The sequence below is a fragment of the Trichoplusia ni genome, chromosome 5, assembly GCF_003590095.1.
Source record: "Trichoplusia ni isolate ovarian cell line Hi5 chromosome 5, tn1, whole genome shotgun sequence".
NCBI classification, from domain to species: Eukaryota; Metazoa; Arthropoda; class Insecta; order Lepidoptera; family Noctuidae; genus Trichoplusia; species Trichoplusia ni.
In genome coordinates this window covers 10,142,764-10,161,648 of record NC_039482.1, presented here as the reverse complement: position 1 = coordinate 10,161,648, position 18,885 = coordinate 10,142,764, and the positions used below count along the sequence as shown (strand labels likewise).

Genomic DNA, 18,885 nt, shown 5'->3' with positions numbered 1-18,885 from the left:
GAAAGTTTCAGAATTCCGCTTACAACTAACTCTTAAAAAAACACACGAATAGCATCCCTATTATCTATTGGTTTTATAAAAATATAATTTTGGCTAGTTCCATGACGGCTATAATAGAGAATCGTGGAAGAATTTGGGTGAGGCTTTGCCCAGCAGTGGGACATAGTTGGCTAGATAAAAAAAATATTTTGGAAATGTGCAACTTGAGCCATGGGCACAAATACTTAGGCGGAATAACTAACATCTTCGTAATATTTCAGATGCAATCGGAGGGTGTGTTCAACTACGTGCCATACTCGTGGGTCTCTTTAGTCCACGTTAAGACTGAGTTTTATAAAGGTAAAGACTCTAACTTATTACTAACCTAGTCTAGCAAATTCAACATACATTAAAATTTGTTTTCAATCATTTCAACTTAGAAAAACAGAGACCTAACTACATCGTTTCACATGGAAGTACTAGCTTGCTGCGCCCTAACAGGGTGTCATGATGAGAACCTAAACTATGTATAACACTTTATGTACCTACACATGAAAGCAATAAAACCTTTGACTTTGACAGCTTTGACCTTTGATAGGTCTTTAAACGTGCAATAACGAGTTTCGCTTTATCTGCCAGCATTAGCGCACCAGTACTGCGCGACGGGGCTGCTGAACATGCCCGCGTCCGGGCGGACCCCGAGCCGCCTCGCCTCGCTCTACGACGCCGACACACATCTGGATAATGGTAACCCTTGTTTACATTAATAGGAAACATGAAATTAACCTTCCTTTGACCTTTTAATATATTCGACAGATGTATGCACATGTGTGTGCACGTGTTTTATTGGATTCCTTTGTCGCTATTAGCCTTAAGTTAACAATGGTAATGAAAAGGCAGAAAGATTGGTAGTAGAAATCAGCTATCCCTACTGACAAAATTGATAAAAGGAGTATCTTGCCCGACCTTACCCAACAACTGACATTACCCAAAAGGAACCCCTTTACAGTAAAGTTTTAAAGAGTGTCTAAGACACTTTCCTTAAGTTAATTTCAACGTGCTTTTCGTCATTGTGACCATGATCCCTGTCTACAGGATCATCGATGGGAGGCGTGAAGGACGCGGAGGTGGACTGGACGGCGCTGGGCCGCGCGCACCTCGCCGAGGCGCTCACTCTCTACGAGGAGGCGCTGCGCTTGCAGAGGATGTGTCGGTAAGGGGGGAAAGAAATGTTGTAGGTACGATAGATAAGTGAAGTTATATCAGGCTGAGCAGGTAGGTGTTGAAAAGAGTAATTTGTTTTTTCGGACAAGAAAATATGAACTATATTTATTTATTTATTCATACAAGGAATTTCGGATCACAACAAAATACTTTCACGGTAAAACTTTCGATACTTTTTTCAGGCAAATAAATGTTTTCGTATTATTATATTCCATTCCCCGTGTATTCCAGTGAGTTGCGCGGCAAGGAGGCCATCTCGCTGGTGGTCCGCGCGCAGCGGGAGCGCGCCGCGCGGGACGGGGCGGCGCACCGCGACACCGACGCGAACGACTTCACCGACCTCATCGACGCGCCCAACGTGCTGCGTCAGTATACACATACTTATACAAACACTATTGTAGGCTCGGAGAGAGACAATTATCTCAATAATAGGCATTTCAAGTTTAAAAAGGACCTTGTTTGTTGAGGTTAACTGAAATGAGTCATAGGTATAATGCCGATTGGAATACCTACTGTAACTGAATAAAAATCGCAGAAAAACTCTTAGTACCACAGAACAGTTGCCTCAAATAATGTAACCTTATTCACTAATTTAACAAAAAACATATAACTTACCAATAAGATGTAAAGTTTATAGTGAGGAGCTAAATTAGTAAACCATTGTAACAAATCCACAGCGTCATCAAAGTTCCAACTGGCGTTAACACAGCCGGACTTTGCCCAGCACAGAGTTGAGGACCTGTTCAAGTCTCTCGGTCCCATCGCCATATTCTCCGCAAAGCGCCACTGGAGCGCGCCCCGACTCGTGCAGCTACAGAAGTACAGGGATGGGTCGCGACGCATCGAGCGACCCCGGAACGGACAACCAGAGGACTACGACGAGACCAGGACCAGCAAACACAGGAGCGAGAAGAGAGACAGGTCGGAGGACAACAGCACATACTACAACCAAATAATAAGAAGCGACGAGAAATACTCCAGCGACTACGAGAAGAAGAAACTCCACAGGGTAACGAAACAGAACGGCGTGTATATAAATAGCTACAACAATAATAATAATAACTATGAATATCATCCGAAGATCTTGGACTATGACTCGCCGAATGAGTATAAGAATAAGGGGGAGGGGAAAGTGGAGAATGGTGTGAAGGAGAGTAACGGCAAGGTGAAGAGTGGGCGGCGGAAGGACCCGCTGCGGCGGGCGGCGAGTGAGTACAACGTGTCCAATGCCAAGACCGAGGAGGAAGGGTTCGGGTTCTCCGTCAGGGGAGACGCGCCTGTTGTCATCGCGGGAGTCGAACCTAACTCGTTGGCTGATGTAAGTATACATATCTGGCTAGTAATTTAAGTTCGAAGTCATTTGTTTTTGATAAAAACTGAAATCGTTTAAATTAAGAAGGTAAAGTTGAGTTGTATAAACAAAAAGCTACGATTGGTATAATGTTGCTGACGGGCCTGTTGGTCTAGTGGTTAGTGACCCTGACTGCTATACCGGAGGTCGTGGGTTCGATTCCCGCCCAGGACAAATGTTGTGTGATGAGCATGATCATTTGTTCTGGTGTCTGGGTGTAATTTATCTATAATATGTATGTATTTAGAAATATATAAGTAAGTTTATCAGTTGTCTGGTTACCATAACACAAGCTCTGCTTAGCTTGGGATCAGATAACCGTGTGTGAGTTGTCCCAGGATATATTATATTATTATATAATGTAACTTCATTGTAACTAGACTAACTGCTACCCTCCCAACTATATGTATAGCTTTATGTAGAATTTAGATTAGAAAAGTAGGATCATCTCCAAAAAAATACTTTCATTCTTCTAAACCACTCACGAGCAACTGATTTTTGCAAATCCCTATACTTATTAACAACTTTATTCGTAGATCGGTGGCATGCGCGAAGGTGACTTCATAATCTGCATCGGCGACACGGACGTGAAGTGGAGCTCCCACGACGAGGTGGTGCGGCTCATCCAGCAGGCCGGAGACACCCTCACCATGAAGCTGGCCACGCCCATGGACAAGAGCAGTCAGAAAGTACGCACTATATACCATTGATTCTTTTTAAAACAAGTTGTAATCCTTTGTCGCCATTTCGTAAGGGAACCGCTGCCAAAAAAATCATGTTTACCCGAAAATCCATGGTTAGTCAAAATTGCCATTTTAAATGGTAAACCACTCAAGGATTTCGATCCAACGCATAAGTGTGGGAGACGTCTTTAAAAAAAATCACAAATCACTGTTATTGACTGCAATTTAATAATATTTCGTGTAATAGCACACAGATGGACAAAACCCACGCTTCCTCCGTTTGTTGCTGTCACGACTAGAGCCTTCATGACTTAAACGAAGGATTGTATTTTCCAGGCATCACCCGAGACCCCTCGGCAGTCTAACTCTAACCAGGGCTCGGTATCAGCCGCGTCCACAGCGTCAAGTGGTTCCACAGCGGTCACGGCGCGCTCGTCAGCTCGCCGGGCGCCATCTTGGAACCCGTTCCGACGTCACACGACACGAGACAACAGCTCTCACCGCGGGTCGCACACCAGCAACATCATATTCAGATAACTTTATACAACGCCATCTGGCGGAAAACTAGAAGAAGTAACGCCATCTTTTGGTGGTTTTGATTAAACAGTAAAGCGTACAGCGTCATCTATTGGATGTTCTGGTACTTTTTTTTTGTTGTAGTGTTATTTTTTTCATTATATCGTGGTTAACATGTCCGCTTGTTGAAACATAGTGTTTAGCATCACTGGTCATAGTTAAGTTAAAAATCATTATTTTTAAAACTTATTTCAACAAGATTGTTTTTAAGTGATTCATTGGTTTAAGCAACATGTCACAAATTACACCAACGAAGGTTATGTGCAAGTCACAAGAAATCAGAGATGGTCTATCACAGCGCCATCTATATTTAGTAAGTCGGAAACATTCCTTATTATAAGCAAAGTAAATATAAATCAACGCCATCTGTTATCGATTTTGTGCAACTTTACGATTAGATAGAGTTGGAGGAGATATTTATATAAGTTTACAGAAAGGGCGACATTCGCTACTATTATATATTTAGGTTCCTAAATATATAGTTAGATAGGAACCTTTATATCGGCTATGATGTTCCAAAGTTATTTCTTTATTATTTTAAGCTTTCCTTGGCAAAGGCATTTTTAAAGTGCCTACAAACTTCTATTTTATCTATTTATTGATATTCCCTTAAAATCTATTGTTATTGGTATGGAAATTGCATATTTATATTAACACTATTATTTATGGTATTTTACTATAATAAAAAAAAAACTAAACCCCAAATAGTTCTTACTTAATGGGTACTTAATTTAATTTTAAAACATCTATAACTATTTTATTCATTCCAAAATCACAAATCAGAATCTTGTCTAAACCTGAACCGCCGTGCTAAGTAATCCGCGTCCTTGCGTCGGTGTATGGCAATGCGTTGCAATCCTTCATACGCAAATCGGGCCTGATAACTTTCAACCAAACCTATTGCACTTGCCACTACCGTCCTCAAACCTGGTAAGCTCAGGAAATTTTTCACGGACGATATCAATCACCGGCCTATTTATGTTGTCAACGCCTGTAATAAATACCTTACTACCTAAATGTATTTAAACTGTTCAAACAAACAAACATTCTAAACTTTAGAACTGTGTAACTGTCACATCTTTACTCCGCAAAAAGACGTGCGCAGTCGCAGACAAACGTCGACGTTATAAAAAGACATTCCTTTTTTGATACTACGTACCATAGAGCGTAGTTATACTTTTTCCATGAATACGTAAACAGTTGGGTAATTAAAGGACAAGCCATCTAGCCAAGTGACATTTTTACAATCGTTAACGTGAATAGAAGACACTCAAATGTATGGAAATGTACAAAGTCACGTGACTCATCGAAATTAACTAAACTATTTTCATATTATTTGAACGATAATTTATTGTTCACATTTGTATAAATGTCACTCGACTAGGTTGAAAAGTAAATTGAAATATATTTTGTCTATGATTCTGTGTAAAGAAAGAGGTCTACCTACAAAATAGGATTTAATGACTGAATGAATGTATTATCGAATAATATGTATATTTTGATTAATTTTATATTATGTATCCATAGTAGATAGTGTGTCACAATTATTTTAAATACGTTTAATACAGTATTTGTAATAAATAAAAAATAATATATTAATAATGTTTTGGATGCGATCGATTTGAAAGTTTTACGAAACGGAATATTGATCGCGTCCAAAAATTAAAATTTTAGATTGATTGTAACAATTTAAAATATTTAATTTGAGTTTATTATAGATGGTTCTGTATAATATTCTAGTGTAGAGTGTATATCATTGTATAAACTTGTATAAGATGGAAATGTATAAATTGTTGTGGTTACTTTTGAACAATAAAGGTTATTTAAAGGCATAAATCGTTTCATTTCAATTTTTAAAGAGAAGAAGGTATTTTATAACTATTACCCAATAACTTCAGTTTTGTTCTTTATTGCGAGTCAAAAGGACAAGATGGAATAAACGAAAAAAAAAGCTCTAAACTCAACTGAATAGGTTTTATTCCAAAATCACAGTACTACGTTCTTAAGCTACGTAACTCATTAAAATCATAAGTTATACCATGCATACATGATTCTTGGTTGGTCACACATGTACCTGTGTTGTTAGCCGGCCCCTAGATGATCAATATAATTGCACAATATGAGAAGATATACAATAGGTTATCCCTGTTTTATTTACTGGTTATAAAAAGAACAAATCTATTTTGTCCCTTAATTAGATCATTGAAAAATATAAGAAGGGAATTCTTTCAAAAAAACTCAAATTGACAAAGATAAGATGCAAACACGAGAGGAGCTTGTGACGTAACGATATCGTAAAATTTATATACAATCGTGAGTGACGTCACGCGTGTAATTTGAACAATTTAAAAAATACGTATTCAATATGCATTAATAAAGACGGAAACTGAAAAAAAAGATTGTCGTCATCCCTATTGAACGTGTAGAGTTAAAAAGTTGTTTTTAAATTTTTATTACACATAACACTTCGTATTAAAATTTATTATCTAGGGGCCGCCTCACGTTGTAAACATCTTCTTTATGTTTATCTGTTGGCAAATGCTTAGCACGTTGTGTCAAATAGTAAATTTCAAATTTACATAAATTTATCGTTATAAAAATATATAACTTTAACGTCAATGCTATTTAGATAATTTAACATACCTATGTAAGAAACATAACAAATAATCATTTTCAGGGACAAAATAAGAAATGAACTCAACAACAATATAAAAACAATTTGTGCTAAATTACAATTATTTATTGCCTACTAAAATACTATACTTGGCAACAGATACGGTCTGTTTTCGGTCAAAATTTAAAAATAATCGTTACACGATTAATTAGTAAAATGATTTAACGAATATAATTTAACAAGTTATTGGAGCACAATCTTTTGTCAATGCAATAACATTAACCCAATAGTTGGTTAAATTTGGTTTTTAACTCTCTTAGGAATGAATTTTGCCGGTGTCAGAAAAGTATTGTCAACATATATTTAAAAAGATTGGAAATTGAGACTGAGGAATTTGTTCATAGCATAGTATAGAATACATCGTTCAGAACAGTTGCTACTTCTGAAGACTTGTGATTTTTTGACTAAAAAAAGGCCAAAAAGTAGCATTTTTACAATACAAGTGAACCTGTTGTGAAAGCTACCTTGTGAACCTACAAGTCAAAAATATTGGTTCACACTCGCACCTATTCCTCAATACATCCACAAATGACTGACAATAACAACAACTGCTCGTGTTAGCACATTAACCTACCTTATTACCCTGCAGTAAGATCCCCCCCCCCCGTTACCTCCCCTCCAGATACCTCTCGATGTACTTCTTGGAGTCGTCGTAGACCCCGAAGAACACGAACCCGCCGAGCATGAAGCCCGTCATGCGCGGCGTGACGCCCGCGAACAGCCCGCGCAGCCCTGACTCCACGTAGATGTTGGTCAGGACTGGCCGGATGCGGAGTTTGCGGGTCACTGGCGGGAGGAGATAGGGAGAGATATTACTAAATATTAAGGTACGCCTGCTACACATCGTTAATGATTCCATGGGAAAATAAAATCGAGATAAAAACAGTCTGTGTACCAAGCTTCGTCTAAATCCGTTCAGTCGTAATTGCGTGAAAGAGTATCGTACATGAAAAATTTTCGCGATTATTTGAAAGTAGGATTGTATCAATAATTAATTTTGAGAACCCTGTCTGCTAGTCCAGCTGTCACCAAATTAAAAAACCTTTAAACCTAGTGTAGTCACTATTAATTATACGCGGTGAGGTTTAGAGGCGAACTCATCTGCGGTAACCCGCAATACTGAATCCATGCTAATAATATGATCATTTCTTAATGAGGATTAACATTGGCAAAGTACATTATTATTAAAAGCCAGTATCCCACTGCAGGGCAAAGGCCTGCCTCCCTCTTCCACCTACATCTTACTATGGCTATGTGGTAGCATTTTTGGTGCTTATGTGGTGTGTAATAAGGAATATTCTATCTATGTATCTATATACCGGTGTAGTCCTCAGCCAGCATGATGCGTGTCTTGGCGAGGTCGAGCGGCGTGGTCACGGCCGCCGCGAACCCGCCCGCTACTGACCCGCATAACGCGCTCTAAATCAAAATCAAAATCAAAAGTCATTTATTCAAATAAGGCTACTAAGTAGCACTTTTTGAAGGTCAAATTACATTGACAGCACCCAGTTTTGCCCACCCGTCACCGCTTCCTAAGTGCTTTTGCTGTGAGAGAAGAAACGGCGCAACAAACTCCCCAGCAGCACGCTGTCTTTCCATTTACAATATAATTATTAAAAAATATATCAAAATAAGTGTGTAGGTACCGTGCCAAACAAACAAATATTTGAGGTCGTGGTACCTAAGCCACTATGAACTTAAACTGTCAAGTACTCGGCCAAGGTCAGCAGACCGACCAGCCACCGCAAGCAGCACCCGTTCACGAGTATGACGCAAGGGTCAGCCATCACCTCCCTCGCCATATTAGAGGGAAGGAGGTGACCCGACCCAAGACGCCACCGCAGGCAGTGACGACTTAGGGAGCATGACGTATCTGCTTCCGGCTAATAAAATAAAACTCAAAGAAAGAAATACCCCAAACGTTGATTTACCTGGCACAGCCCCGAACACGGAGGCGGCATAAATTGCTACGTCATTCAATTTTATAATTAATAAAATTATACATGTCAAAATTTCTAATAAAGAACATATACGTTTATGCGTATAATCATACTAACAATAAAACAAAATAGGTAACACAATGTTACATACATAAAGTATGCCTATCAAATTACATAATAATCGTAATAACACGTCATACATTAATCCACACTAAAACCGTCCTGTGTTAATCACGGCGACCAACTATTTTTATCATTCAAGTACTCATTTAATGTATAATAAGCCTTCTTGCATAGTTTATCTTTAACCGTTGATTTAAATGAGTTGAATGGCAATTCCAATAAACTAGGAGGTAGTTTATTGTAGAGGCGAACACTAAGCCCCACAAATGAGTTGTGTACCCTATGTAAACGGTAACTCTGTACAACCGCAAACAAATTATATAATCAATTATAAAATGTTCTTGTAAAAAGTGTTTTATTACCATGCCCTAAATTCTAAAGTAGACTTTCCACAGTGGACGTTCAAGTTTGGTAATATTTATTTTTCAAATCCAAGTGGACTATTAAATCTTATACAATTTATAGGCTTACAACGGGAAACAGATTTAAATAAAATAAAATATTTAATTTAAGCCTAATCGAAAGCCCCATCACTTTCACAGGGCTTTCACCAATTTTTTATAATACAATTTTATTATTACAATAAAATGATATAAAGACTTGTACTTCACACTTGTACCCAACAACTCAAGCTACAGTGACCTCGAAGCTCCCCACTGACCTGTATGGAGGTGATCTCCCCGTCGCGATGGTTCCGGACCCAGGTCTTGAGCAGCTCCCAGACGGGAAGCTCGATGAAGCTGAAGGGCAGGTCGCGCAGCACCGTGGACCCGAACCCGCGGTACACGCCGCGGAACATGCCCTCCGCGCGGTACGCCTGCACGCAGGACATACTACAGTAGGGGATAGGCATAGCTACTGAAGCCAGCGAGGTTTCGAAATTATGGGTATCTACAGGATTTTTTTCAATGACCAGCCAAATTTCAACAATATTGGCAAATTCATAACCGATATTATTAATATGCGTTTCATAATGTTCCAATTATTACCTAACAACATATACAGTTAATTTAATTTAATTTGAGACATCCAATATTTTTCAGATAGACTTGACTTTTTCAGAAAACTTATTTCCATTCTTACAAAGGCGGCATTTATAATTACAGTTGAAGTCATAACAGCATTCCTTAATTTAAATATAATCAAGGTTGGAATCATGTGGCCATGGACCTTACATTCATCAATATAGATATACTGCTCCTCGTCTGAGAGCCGACGAACGTCTGCTTCCTCTGCTTGGCTATCTCTGTCGGGACTCTGATGAGGCACGCCAACTGTTACACAAGAGAACAATCTCGTTAAACATTATCTCTTCGACAATGTTTCTAACAGTAGATTAAACTGAGCAGGGGCATTAGCTTACTATATTGATTTCCGTTTATTATTTGGCCCCTATTCAATACTAATTTATAGCCTAAGAAATCTTTTATTGCACAATATAAGATTATTAAAGGATCTTCACCAAGTTAGTGAAAAATGAGTTTTTACATTTAACTGTACACTGCATAAGACCAATTTAATTTATGTTGATATTATTTTTACGTACTACTTCACCGATGCTGGCAGCAAACATATGCACCAATGGGGCATACTGTGGAGACACGAGAGGCAGGCACACATACTTGGTAGCTTCATAGGAACCGAAGAAGAGGGCTGTTGTGGGCATAGAACTTGTCGCTACTGTTAATAGACCTGAGAGTAAAAAAAAAGTTATTGTTAAAAAAGTTTTAAATATTTGTTGTTTCGGCCCTAGACGTACACAAAGCCTTATGCTGACTACTTAGTAGTGTGGTGAATATATAAAATGTTATCCAATAGTCTATATCAATGACTATATTTAAAGTGGCATATCTAGAATCTATTAAATAAAAATGAAGTTGCACTGTGCAAAATGATAGTGTTAGAGAAAAACATTTTCATTATTTCACACACATAAACATTATTGAGATATGTAAAGTTTTAAATAGATCAAAATAAAGTTACTTATTTTTTGTTAAGATTTAAAATTAAGCAGACCAAAAATCTTTAATCTTTTAATATCAATTGTGAAATAAAAATAACTGTTGCAGAAAAAGTTTAATGTTTCAATACCTGTCTTATTCAAATTTACATAATTATCAGGTCTTATGCAAATTAAAGTCTTCATTGTTAAACAGGTTATTGTAAAAAATATCAAGTCATGCTGCATAAGGAAAACAAGAAAATGATGAAATATGGTTTTTAAGATAAGATAATAAATAACTATCTTTTTTATCATTTTAGTAAAAGATTGAATCATTCATGGAGATGGTTATTTAGGACATTTGTATATACTTATGATATTCTAGATTTTGATGCTGAGGCTGAGCTAGAAGTATATCAATTGGTTGGTCCGTGGATGGGTCACCATCTCTAGCGTAAAGAGTTCCTCCATATTTCGAAGGGCATGTTAAATTATGGGTCCGGGCTGTTATTATCATATCTTTCTAAGTTGTTATGGGTTTCTAAGTTATTATAGTCAGAAGCTAGAAAGTCTGACAACCAGTCTAACTATGAAGTATTGTGTTGTCCAGGTAACCGGGTTGAGGAGTGCAGATGGCCAATCTTTCCTTACAAAAAAGTGATACTTAGTGGCATCTAGTTAGACTGGAAGCTGATTCCAACATAAATGGGAAAAGGCGAGCATGATGAATATTCTACATTCTTCTGACCTTAGTCTACAGTTCTCAGAGGATACTTAGTATCAATACATCTTCTTTTATGTTAGTTATCGAGCCTCAATGTTTTCCTGTTTTGAATAGAACATTATTAACAACCCACTACTGAGTGAATTTTGTTAGTTGGCATTTTTCTTTGGCAGTTAGCATTCAATCTATAAAGATTACTCTTACCTCTGTAGACTCCTGTGAATCCTCCGGCTTTCTGGAAGCCCTGAGAACTCTGCAGCCTGGTCTTTAACGTATCGAGAGGGTACAGGGCCACATCTACTGATAGCCCAGCCAATGCACCAGCCTAAAAAGTAAAAGGCAATTTTTATCAAACATTTCATCATATTCTATGTATCTGTTTTCAAATTGACAAAATCAAATACTTACAAACAGCGGCGGAACATAAACAGATTTCAAAGATTTTGCCGTTTTCAGTTCTGCCATCTTATTTATTTAAAAAACCCAACCAGAAACATAAATATCAGTTATGTAAATAAGCATGAAATAACCTCAAAATTAATAAATTCATTCACTTCAACACAACAAGAATTAAGGCCGCAAATTATAAGTTTCACTACGTTTTCATTAGTACTAAACAAACTTTACAATTTTTGTACCGTAATTGGATAAACATTTCATCATTCATGAATTTACAGCATAAAAGTTGATAGTAAATACTCTTGTAAAAAGTATTTTTTATGAGTGCTTCAGGATATTTTATTATAATAATACTTTATGTATAACATGTATTATATAGTTTTATAGTACATAAAGTCCACTGTGATATTTTAATTAATATTTACGAAATAGAATTTATTTTCTTGAAATATTTCAAATATTTCCCGGGTTCTATGACAAGCCCTTAATCATTTAGACATCTTGAGCATAATGGTCTATCAGTTTATGATTTCAATGCTAATCAACTTAACATTAGAGTCATGGAACGACCTTTGCCTTTTTGACAGAAGTCAGAAATCAGCTTTTATTTTGACTTATAATATTTCGTCCGTGAATGTGGTTAAACCTTACATTATTTACAATTACAATCATAATGTATGTTAAAATATTGGTTCAGCTTTAAATTATTTTTCATGTTATTCATGGAATATTAAGCCCCAGATGGTAAAACAACAACACCTTGTCAAGAGGGTTATTTTGTGAACAAAATGTGGGCGCAGCCATTAACTTCGAATAAACAAAATAACGGTTGCCCAGCAACAGTTTAACAAGTGTGTAAAACTATCGACGTTTCTTTGCCTTTTTATTTAGTTTTCTATAAATTTTACTATGCCTAAAGTTTGCAAGCAACCCGGCCACGAAGGCATAAATTACCATACAGTACGCTTCGGAGAAGAACCTGGTTGCTACCAGTTACATAGGTAAAGGGCCTTCAGTTTAAAATTCGTGAACCACAAATAATTAGAGACAATAGTACAGGCGAACTCACTCGTATCACACTCAGCTGAGTGGAGTAGGTGTTAAACTCTATACACTCACGCTTCAACTATAGATTTGGACTCATTGGACTACCTTACCCCCTAGATGTGTTGTGATACACAAATCCAAATTGTCCTTCTTTAAAAACTCTGCTTTTTATATGTTAATTTATAATTTTATTCGCTAATGTGAGTTTATAATTGTTCTATCAGACCATCACAATGCCGCCTAAAGTTCCCCATCACGAAGAAGCCCATCCACAAATGCGAGCAGCCGCGCAAGGAGATCGTCTTGATCCCAGAGATGGGGAATTTCCGAAACTTGCTGATACCCAAGAAAAAGCCCAACTTGTATCCAGCAGTAATACATAAAAACGAATTCGAGCGACTGAAGAAACAGGCCACGGTAAGACTTTGATGGAATAGAATATTCTTTTTTGCAGATTCAATTTTGGAGCACGCACAAGTCTAATGAACAGATTTATCAAGTAAAGTCAACAATAAAGTTTTGTAATTTGCTACCGGATAACGTTATGGATGCAGTTGGAATTCCGATCAGCTCTATCTGACCTTTATTACTTGTAGTTATCCCTGTAATCCTTTCTAAACATTATTCCCATGCGCAATCAGATAATTTCTCAAGAAGAGCAGTTAGCGGCCATGCACGCCCAAGAGGCTGCCATCCAGAAGGCGGCGAAGCAGTCTGAAGCTAGGAAACAGCAGCTGAAGAAGATGCTGCAGGTCCAGCCCGGGGCCGAGACCGCCACCGGGACAGCAGACCCCGAGCTGGAGGGACCCGACCAGGCCGCGCATACCATGTCCAGGGCTGAGAGTAAGGGAAACTGGGAATATTAACAATTAACCACATCTTTTTCTCTTTTGTGTCACCCTTGCCAGAGCAGTTCTGATCGTAGTTGAGATCTTGAGTCGCCGATACCGGACGTCCATCGTCTAGACACAATCAGTACAGCCTTACTCATTTATAGTCTAATCTTTATACATTTGCTTATCATATGTTTGTGATACGTTTCTTTGCAGTAATCCGCGCGGACAGTATGCAAGGCCCTCGCCTGTGTAACCGCATCATCCTGGCATCCAAGTGTCACGCCATACGGGACGCGCAAATAACAGAGAAGGAACTTATTCAGAAAGAACTTGATGAAGAGCAGAGACGGTACGATACAGTTATTTTTTCTATTATCGGCTTCTCCTTCAGATTCAGATCCTTTTTCACTTTTGGCTGTTAAAGGATAATTTCAATGAATTTTCTTAACATGTATTTCACATAGAGAACCCGCTTTTCAAAGGATGGCAGATCATTTTCTTTTATTTATTTGTAAATTTCCCTTCGAAAGAATATTTGTGGTAGGATCGAATAAGTACTAAGGCACTGCTGGTTTACTAGACTGGACGCCATAATGGAAGCGAACCGCATGGCCGCCGTGAACCGCGCTGAAGAGGAGGAGGAGCGGCGCCACCACCTGCGGCTGCAGAACCTCGCCGCGCTCAAGGAGCAGATACAGGCTCACGAGACTGCCAAGGTATGGCATCACTATTACCACTAGGTTGGAATGAGTGCTTATGCACTTATCAGAAGTCAAGTATCTTATGATGTCACTAAAACAGAACTGCAACGTGTTTTTTCATCCATTCTGTTAATTGGTGTTTCTAGGGCAAGGTACCTAATTTTCTTAAGTGTCTGTCTCTGAGAACAAAAAGACTATTTAAGAAGTCTTCCACCAATCTAGCCTAAAGCGATCCCTGTCAAATGTGTTGCCAGCGCGGCGTCTTATTGCACTACTCTTGAGATAAATGTATTTTAATAAACTTTCTCACGCGGTAATATGGAACACATTATGCTAATTTATTATAACAAAAACTATAAGTAATAAGAAGTTAATCTTCTGCTTAATATTTATGAAGGTACCCGATTGTTCAGGTTTTAGTGGAGTTGAAAATAAAAAAACGCAAAAGAGTTTTGTTTATACGTACGCGATGTAATGCTGTAGATTATGGAAGCAGAACGCATAGAAGAGGAGAGTATCCGCGTGAACCAGGCCAACATCGCGATGCAGATCGACGAGGCGCAGAAACTGAAGGAGAAGCATTACCGGCAGCACAAGCTGAAAGAGATGCTGGACCAGGGTGAGTGTGCCATGGTGTTATGTGACAGAGATCCTAATTAATCTCCCATCAAACGGGGAGGGCTATTTAAGTTTTACCTTGTACCGGTAGAAAGAGTTGCTATTCACATTATCGCGGCGCGGCAGGAGTTGGGATTTAAACATTATTACTTGTCATTGTAAAATTACAGACAGAAATAAAATGAAAAATGAATTAAGTTAGCCCCCGAGACTCCCGATACAGGAAAAGTTAGCATGTCAACCTGAATTTGCTTCAGTAGAACTTCAAAAGCTTAGTCTTTAGATTTGACTTTTAGATTAATAGGAGAATATCATTCGATTCGATGAATCAAGACATGTTTTTACCTAAACGAAAAAATAACATTCCATTATTTTTCCATTCCAAGGTAATGCTGAGCTGCTGTACTACAAGCAGCTTCAGAACGAGGAGGAGCGCATCATGGACATGCGCATCGCGAACTTCCTCAAACAGAAGCAGGAGCGCGAGTCCAAGAACAAGGCGGAGGCCGAGGCCGTGAAGGCGGCCAAGCAGAAGGGGATCGACCACATCTCTAAAGCACAGAAGGTAAGATCCTAGATAGGTTGTCCAAAAGAAACAACGGCTAATTTAAAAAAAAACACCTTGACTTGAGAGAAGTTATGAAGGTTCGGGTATTCTAAATAGACATTCGTTTTTTTTTTTGTATCGTTGACGTATAGTAAGGAAATAGGTTTGATTAGAAGTATCCTTTCAATCCTATCACCATAAGTGTATTTCCTTCGTATCAGGCCGAACAAGAGCTGAAGGAGGAACTGGATCGCATCCGCAACCTGAAGATCCAGGAGGACGTGGAGCGTGAGTACCGGCGGCGAGAGCGAGACGCCGCTATCAAGCGGAACAAGGAGATGAAACAACTGCACGAGGCTCGCGTGCAGCAGGTCAGTGGGAGCTAAACTCTTATAGTTGTCATGCTGTCTTTGTTATTGTCAAGCGAAATGTTGAGACGGACTATCGAGACGCTTCAGGACATCACATTGTCAAGATGTGTTGTTTTATTCGGTCTTGAATAATGTAAATTATAGAAATACAAAGTGGAGAAAGAGACGAGATAATTATCAATACATGTAAATTTCTTTGTAGTGAAAGCTAGGATAAAATTACGTTGCATGACGATTACAAACATGTGACGTCACAGGTTTTTTGAAACAACGTTTTGTCATAATTGTGAAATCACTCGACTTTGACTACACTTTATTTGGCGTCACATAACGCACTTAAATGTGATCCACGAATCTCGCTTTTCACACGACACTCGCAGCAAAAGCGGAGAAAACTCTCTTTGCTTAACTTAACCCCTCTTTGCTTATACACTTATAAACTTACTTAAAAATTGGCCATTACCGTTTTTCAGATTAACGACATCCACCGGCTGATCGCGCGTGAGATAGCAAAGGACGAGCAGAGCTTCAACAACGCCGCCAGACAGAATGAAGAGTTCATTCGTAAGGAGAAAATGGTAAAGCAAACCCGAATATGTGTATTACATGCATTTTATCAACCAGAACATTTTTAGAACTAATGTTCCACGTTTTATTGCTAGCTGGACGACAAACGCAAGGCTGAAATCGAACAACATCGGCAGGCTATTATGAAGCAAATCAATAATAAGGAACGGGCCAGGTAAGGACTAATCAGTACCACTGAGTTACCTGAGAGCTGATTTTAAAGACTTCTCTATTCTATAATGATAAATGAACTACCAACACGCTTACACTGTTTATAAGCCGCCAATGGCGATACCCGGTGCCTGTAACAAATTCGGAAAAGACCCCTCTTTACTTTGCTTAAAGTTCTCAAATTCTCCTGTTAGTTTTGCTGTGCAAACAGTAGCTACTAACAAAAAATTGTGCGGGAAGCGATCAATTTTTAAAATGAGGTATTGCTTGTTATTACGGTCACCATTTGCTTTTCTCGGTACGTGGTTAATCCGGCACTGGTTAGAATAGGAAAGGAGATGATGCTGCAATTTTTCTACAAATCTGTGTGGTTGTAATTCAGGGCTGAGCTTCGCGAGAAGATTCACAACGAAGGCGTAGCATTACGCATGGAGCAGGAACAGCAGGAGAAGTACGAGAGAGCCGTTATCAAGCAGAAGGTAAGGGTAGTTAGCTTCTGTCAAGATTGAGGGAGAACTTGACAAGACTCGGAAGTCCTATAAGTTGGGCTATGTAGAAGACATTGTTAATATGTTGTTGAGTAGTTTGATATGGATTTTTAACAAAACGGAATTGATCCCACAGCGACATACAATCAGGATAAAAATTATGTCCTATATACTAATCCTGTTTTTTAACTATCTGTGTACCAAGTTTCGCCTGAATCCGTTCTGTGTTTTTTTCGTGAAAGAGGAACAAACACCCATACTTGCAAACTTTCGCGTTTCTAATCTTTGTAGGATTTGCACTTGCGCCTACAATATGCATGGACATGCCTACTATTATCTACCTTGGTCTTTTCTCTTTCATTATGAACTATAAAAGTGTGCTGTATTTATAGGTGGCTGCTATGCGACAACAGAAGGTGGCAGAGAAGTACGTCAAGGAGGTCGAACAGACGCTCACGAAGCACGGATACTCGCAGTAGAACCGCCCAGCTGTTCATATTGTATATTGTGTGTTGATTTGTAGGGCCTTGTACAAAGGTTATATTTAATTTAATTTTATAGTTATAATACTCACGAATTACCTAAGTACCTGTTTTGGGTCCTAGGATATTTTAAACTTAATAGACAGTTGTTTTTAATATAACTTATGTATGTTATCTTATGTACCTATTCTGCAAGGCGCTGCGCGAACGGAAGACTGAAGTCATACCGGTAGTTTGTATCTGACTGGCACAGGATACGTTTGCACCCTGCCCTAGTTGCTATTTTTCACTTCCAAGTGGTATCCTTAACATTTTAGAACATCAGAATTATTTTTGATGTTGATGTGACTCTGTTTAGACAAGTTGTATCCCTGGCACAGCTGTTTCGTAAGTACTGAGGCAGACTGACATTAAAGGTGGCCTTAATAATAATATTCTTTCCGCGTTTCTGATTTGGGTTGAAAAGTTTAGAAAGTACTTTCTCGTGAAGTACTAGCACCAGTTTACTTCTGTTATGAGTGGAGTCTCTTCTGACCAGCACACCTACCAATCACGTCTTGAAGTAATAACATTGCGAGTGTAGAAGAGGGATGACACACTACGATTTGTATTGCGCTGTCTCTTTAAGGCGTGGTGGTGGACCCTCGGAACAAATCTTAACCAAATGCTTAGCTTTTTTTTTATTGTAGTCAATATCCAAGACATAGATCTGGTGCATAAACCTCAATTGTTTTTCTTGAGACAGCTTACATTATGAACTTTAAATATAATGAGCGAGAGGTGTAAAACATCTTAAAAAATTAACACCATGCTCATTAAATATGACGTTTAAGTAAGTACCAAATTTGTTGGGTACATCATCTATTGCCTTGACGTTTTTTTTTTTGCAACCGACTAGGCGATTGTGGCGCACATAATTGTGGGTAGTTGCGTCAGTAAACTCGCTATGATTTTCTAAGGGCTAGCATTTTCATTGCCGTTTTACTGAATGCCAGAATGGGTGGTAGAACGTCTATTTACTGGATTTTGATTTACAACTAATTAGCGGTCAGCGTCGATAAAGCATGATGTTTCTAGACAACACCATGTTTATGTTTAGCAATTGTTGTCGAAGTCGAGACAAACATGTAACTGTCTAGAATATTTTTTATGACTTATGGTTTGTATTGAATTTAATACTGGTCGCAATATTTGTGCGTTTGTGTGTGTGTGATTGTGTTCAATAAATTGTGGTTTAAAAGTTTAAGTGTTTTAATAATACATAACCATAAATCCCAATATAATACCATATTTGTTAATGTCTTGTTAATATTGAGGGATTCATCCTTACTAATATTATAAATGCGAAAGTAACTCTGTTACGCTTTCACGTCTACACCCCTGAACTGATTTTAATGAAATTTGGTACAGAGATAGAGTTGACCTTGAAAAAGAACAGGATA

General features: G+C 38.4%; 3 protein-coding genes across 4 annotated transcripts in view; 2 read left to right on the top strand and 1 right to left on the bottom strand.

Annotated features, from left to right (window-relative positions):
• The window catches only part of LOC113494454 (rhophilin-2), a 103,350-nt gene extending 97,705 nt beyond the window's left edge, over nt 1-5,645 (top strand). For both annotated transcript variants that reach the window (XM_026872792.1, XM_026872793.1), the window contains 7 exons: nt 261-339; nt 619-726; nt 1,075-1,192; nt 1,435-1,568; nt 1,881-2,521; nt 3,091-3,243; nt 3,574-5,645. In XM_026872792.1, coding sequence (XP_026728593.1) covers nt 261-339; nt 619-726; nt 1,075-1,192; nt 1,435-1,568; nt 1,881-2,521; nt 3,091-3,243; nt 3,574-3,774 — 1,434 coding nt within the window. In that variant the 3' untranslated portion in view covers nt 3,775-5,645. The remainder of the gene's footprint in view (nt 1-260; nt 340-618; nt 727-1,074; nt 1,193-1,434; nt 1,569-1,880; nt 2,522-3,090; nt 3,244-3,573) is intronic.
• Nucleotides 5,646-6,754: 1,109 nt separating this feature from the next.
• On the bottom strand, nt 6,755-12,097 carry LOC113494453 (S-adenosylmethionine mitochondrial carrier protein homolog). The gene is made up of 7 exons (XM_026872791.1): nt 11,625-12,097; nt 11,421-11,541; nt 10,097-10,242; nt 9,726-9,824; nt 9,212-9,367; nt 7,807-7,906; nt 6,755-7,273 (listed from the first exon to the last, which is right to left on the bottom strand). Exons 1-7 carry the CDS (start codon nt 11,679-11,681, stop codon nt 7,095-7,097), a joined length of 858 nt encoding a protein of 285 aa, XP_026728592.1. The 5' UTR covers nt 11,682-12,097; the 3' UTR covers nt 6,755-7,094.
• A 337-nt stretch (nt 12,098-12,434) lies between these two features.
• On the top strand, nt 12,435-18,686 carry LOC113494452 (cilia- and flagella-associated protein 45). Its single transcript, XM_026872790.1, has 12 exons — nt 12,435-12,616; nt 12,887-13,079; nt 13,304-13,505; nt 13,712-13,847; nt 14,079-14,214; nt 14,683-14,818; nt 15,204-15,382; nt 15,586-15,735; nt 16,209-16,313; nt 16,398-16,477; nt 16,856-16,952; nt 17,354-18,686. The coding sequence occupies exons 1-12, from the start codon at nt 12,525-12,527 to the stop codon at nt 17,438-17,440; spliced, it is 1,593 nt and encodes a 530-aa protein (XP_026728591.1). The 5' UTR covers nt 12,435-12,524; the 3' UTR covers nt 17,441-18,686.
• The last annotated feature ends 199 nt before the right edge of the window (nt 18,687-18,885 follow it).

Excerpts from the sequence above, each read along its gene's own strand:
- LOC113494452 (XM_026872790.1), top strand. The coding sequence starts at position 12,525 with ATGCCTAAAGTTTGCAAGCAACCCGGCCACGAAGGCATAAATTACCAT. Across the intron at positions 13,506-13,711 it reads TACCATGTCCAGGGCTGAGA|TAATCCGCGCGGACAGTATG; the intron begins GTAAGGGAAACT and ends GTTTCTTTGCAG. Across the intron at positions 16,953-17,353 it reads GAGCCGTTATCAAGCAGAAG|GTGGCTGCTATGCGACAACA; the intron begins GTAAGGGTAGTT and ends CTGTATTTATAG.
- LOC113494453 (XM_026872791.1), bottom strand. The coding sequence starts at position 11,681 with ATGGCAGAACTGAAAACGGCAAAATCTTTGAAATCTGTTTATGTTCCG. Across the intron at positions 11,542-11,624 it reads TTTATGTTCCGCCGCTGTTT|GCTGGTGCATTGGCTGGGCT; the intron begins GTAAGTATTTGA and ends TTTACTTTTTAG. Across the intron at positions 10,243-11,420 it reads ATTCACAGGAGTCTACAGAG|GTCTATTAACAGTAGCGACA; the intron begins GTAAGAGTAATC and ends TTTTACTCTCAG.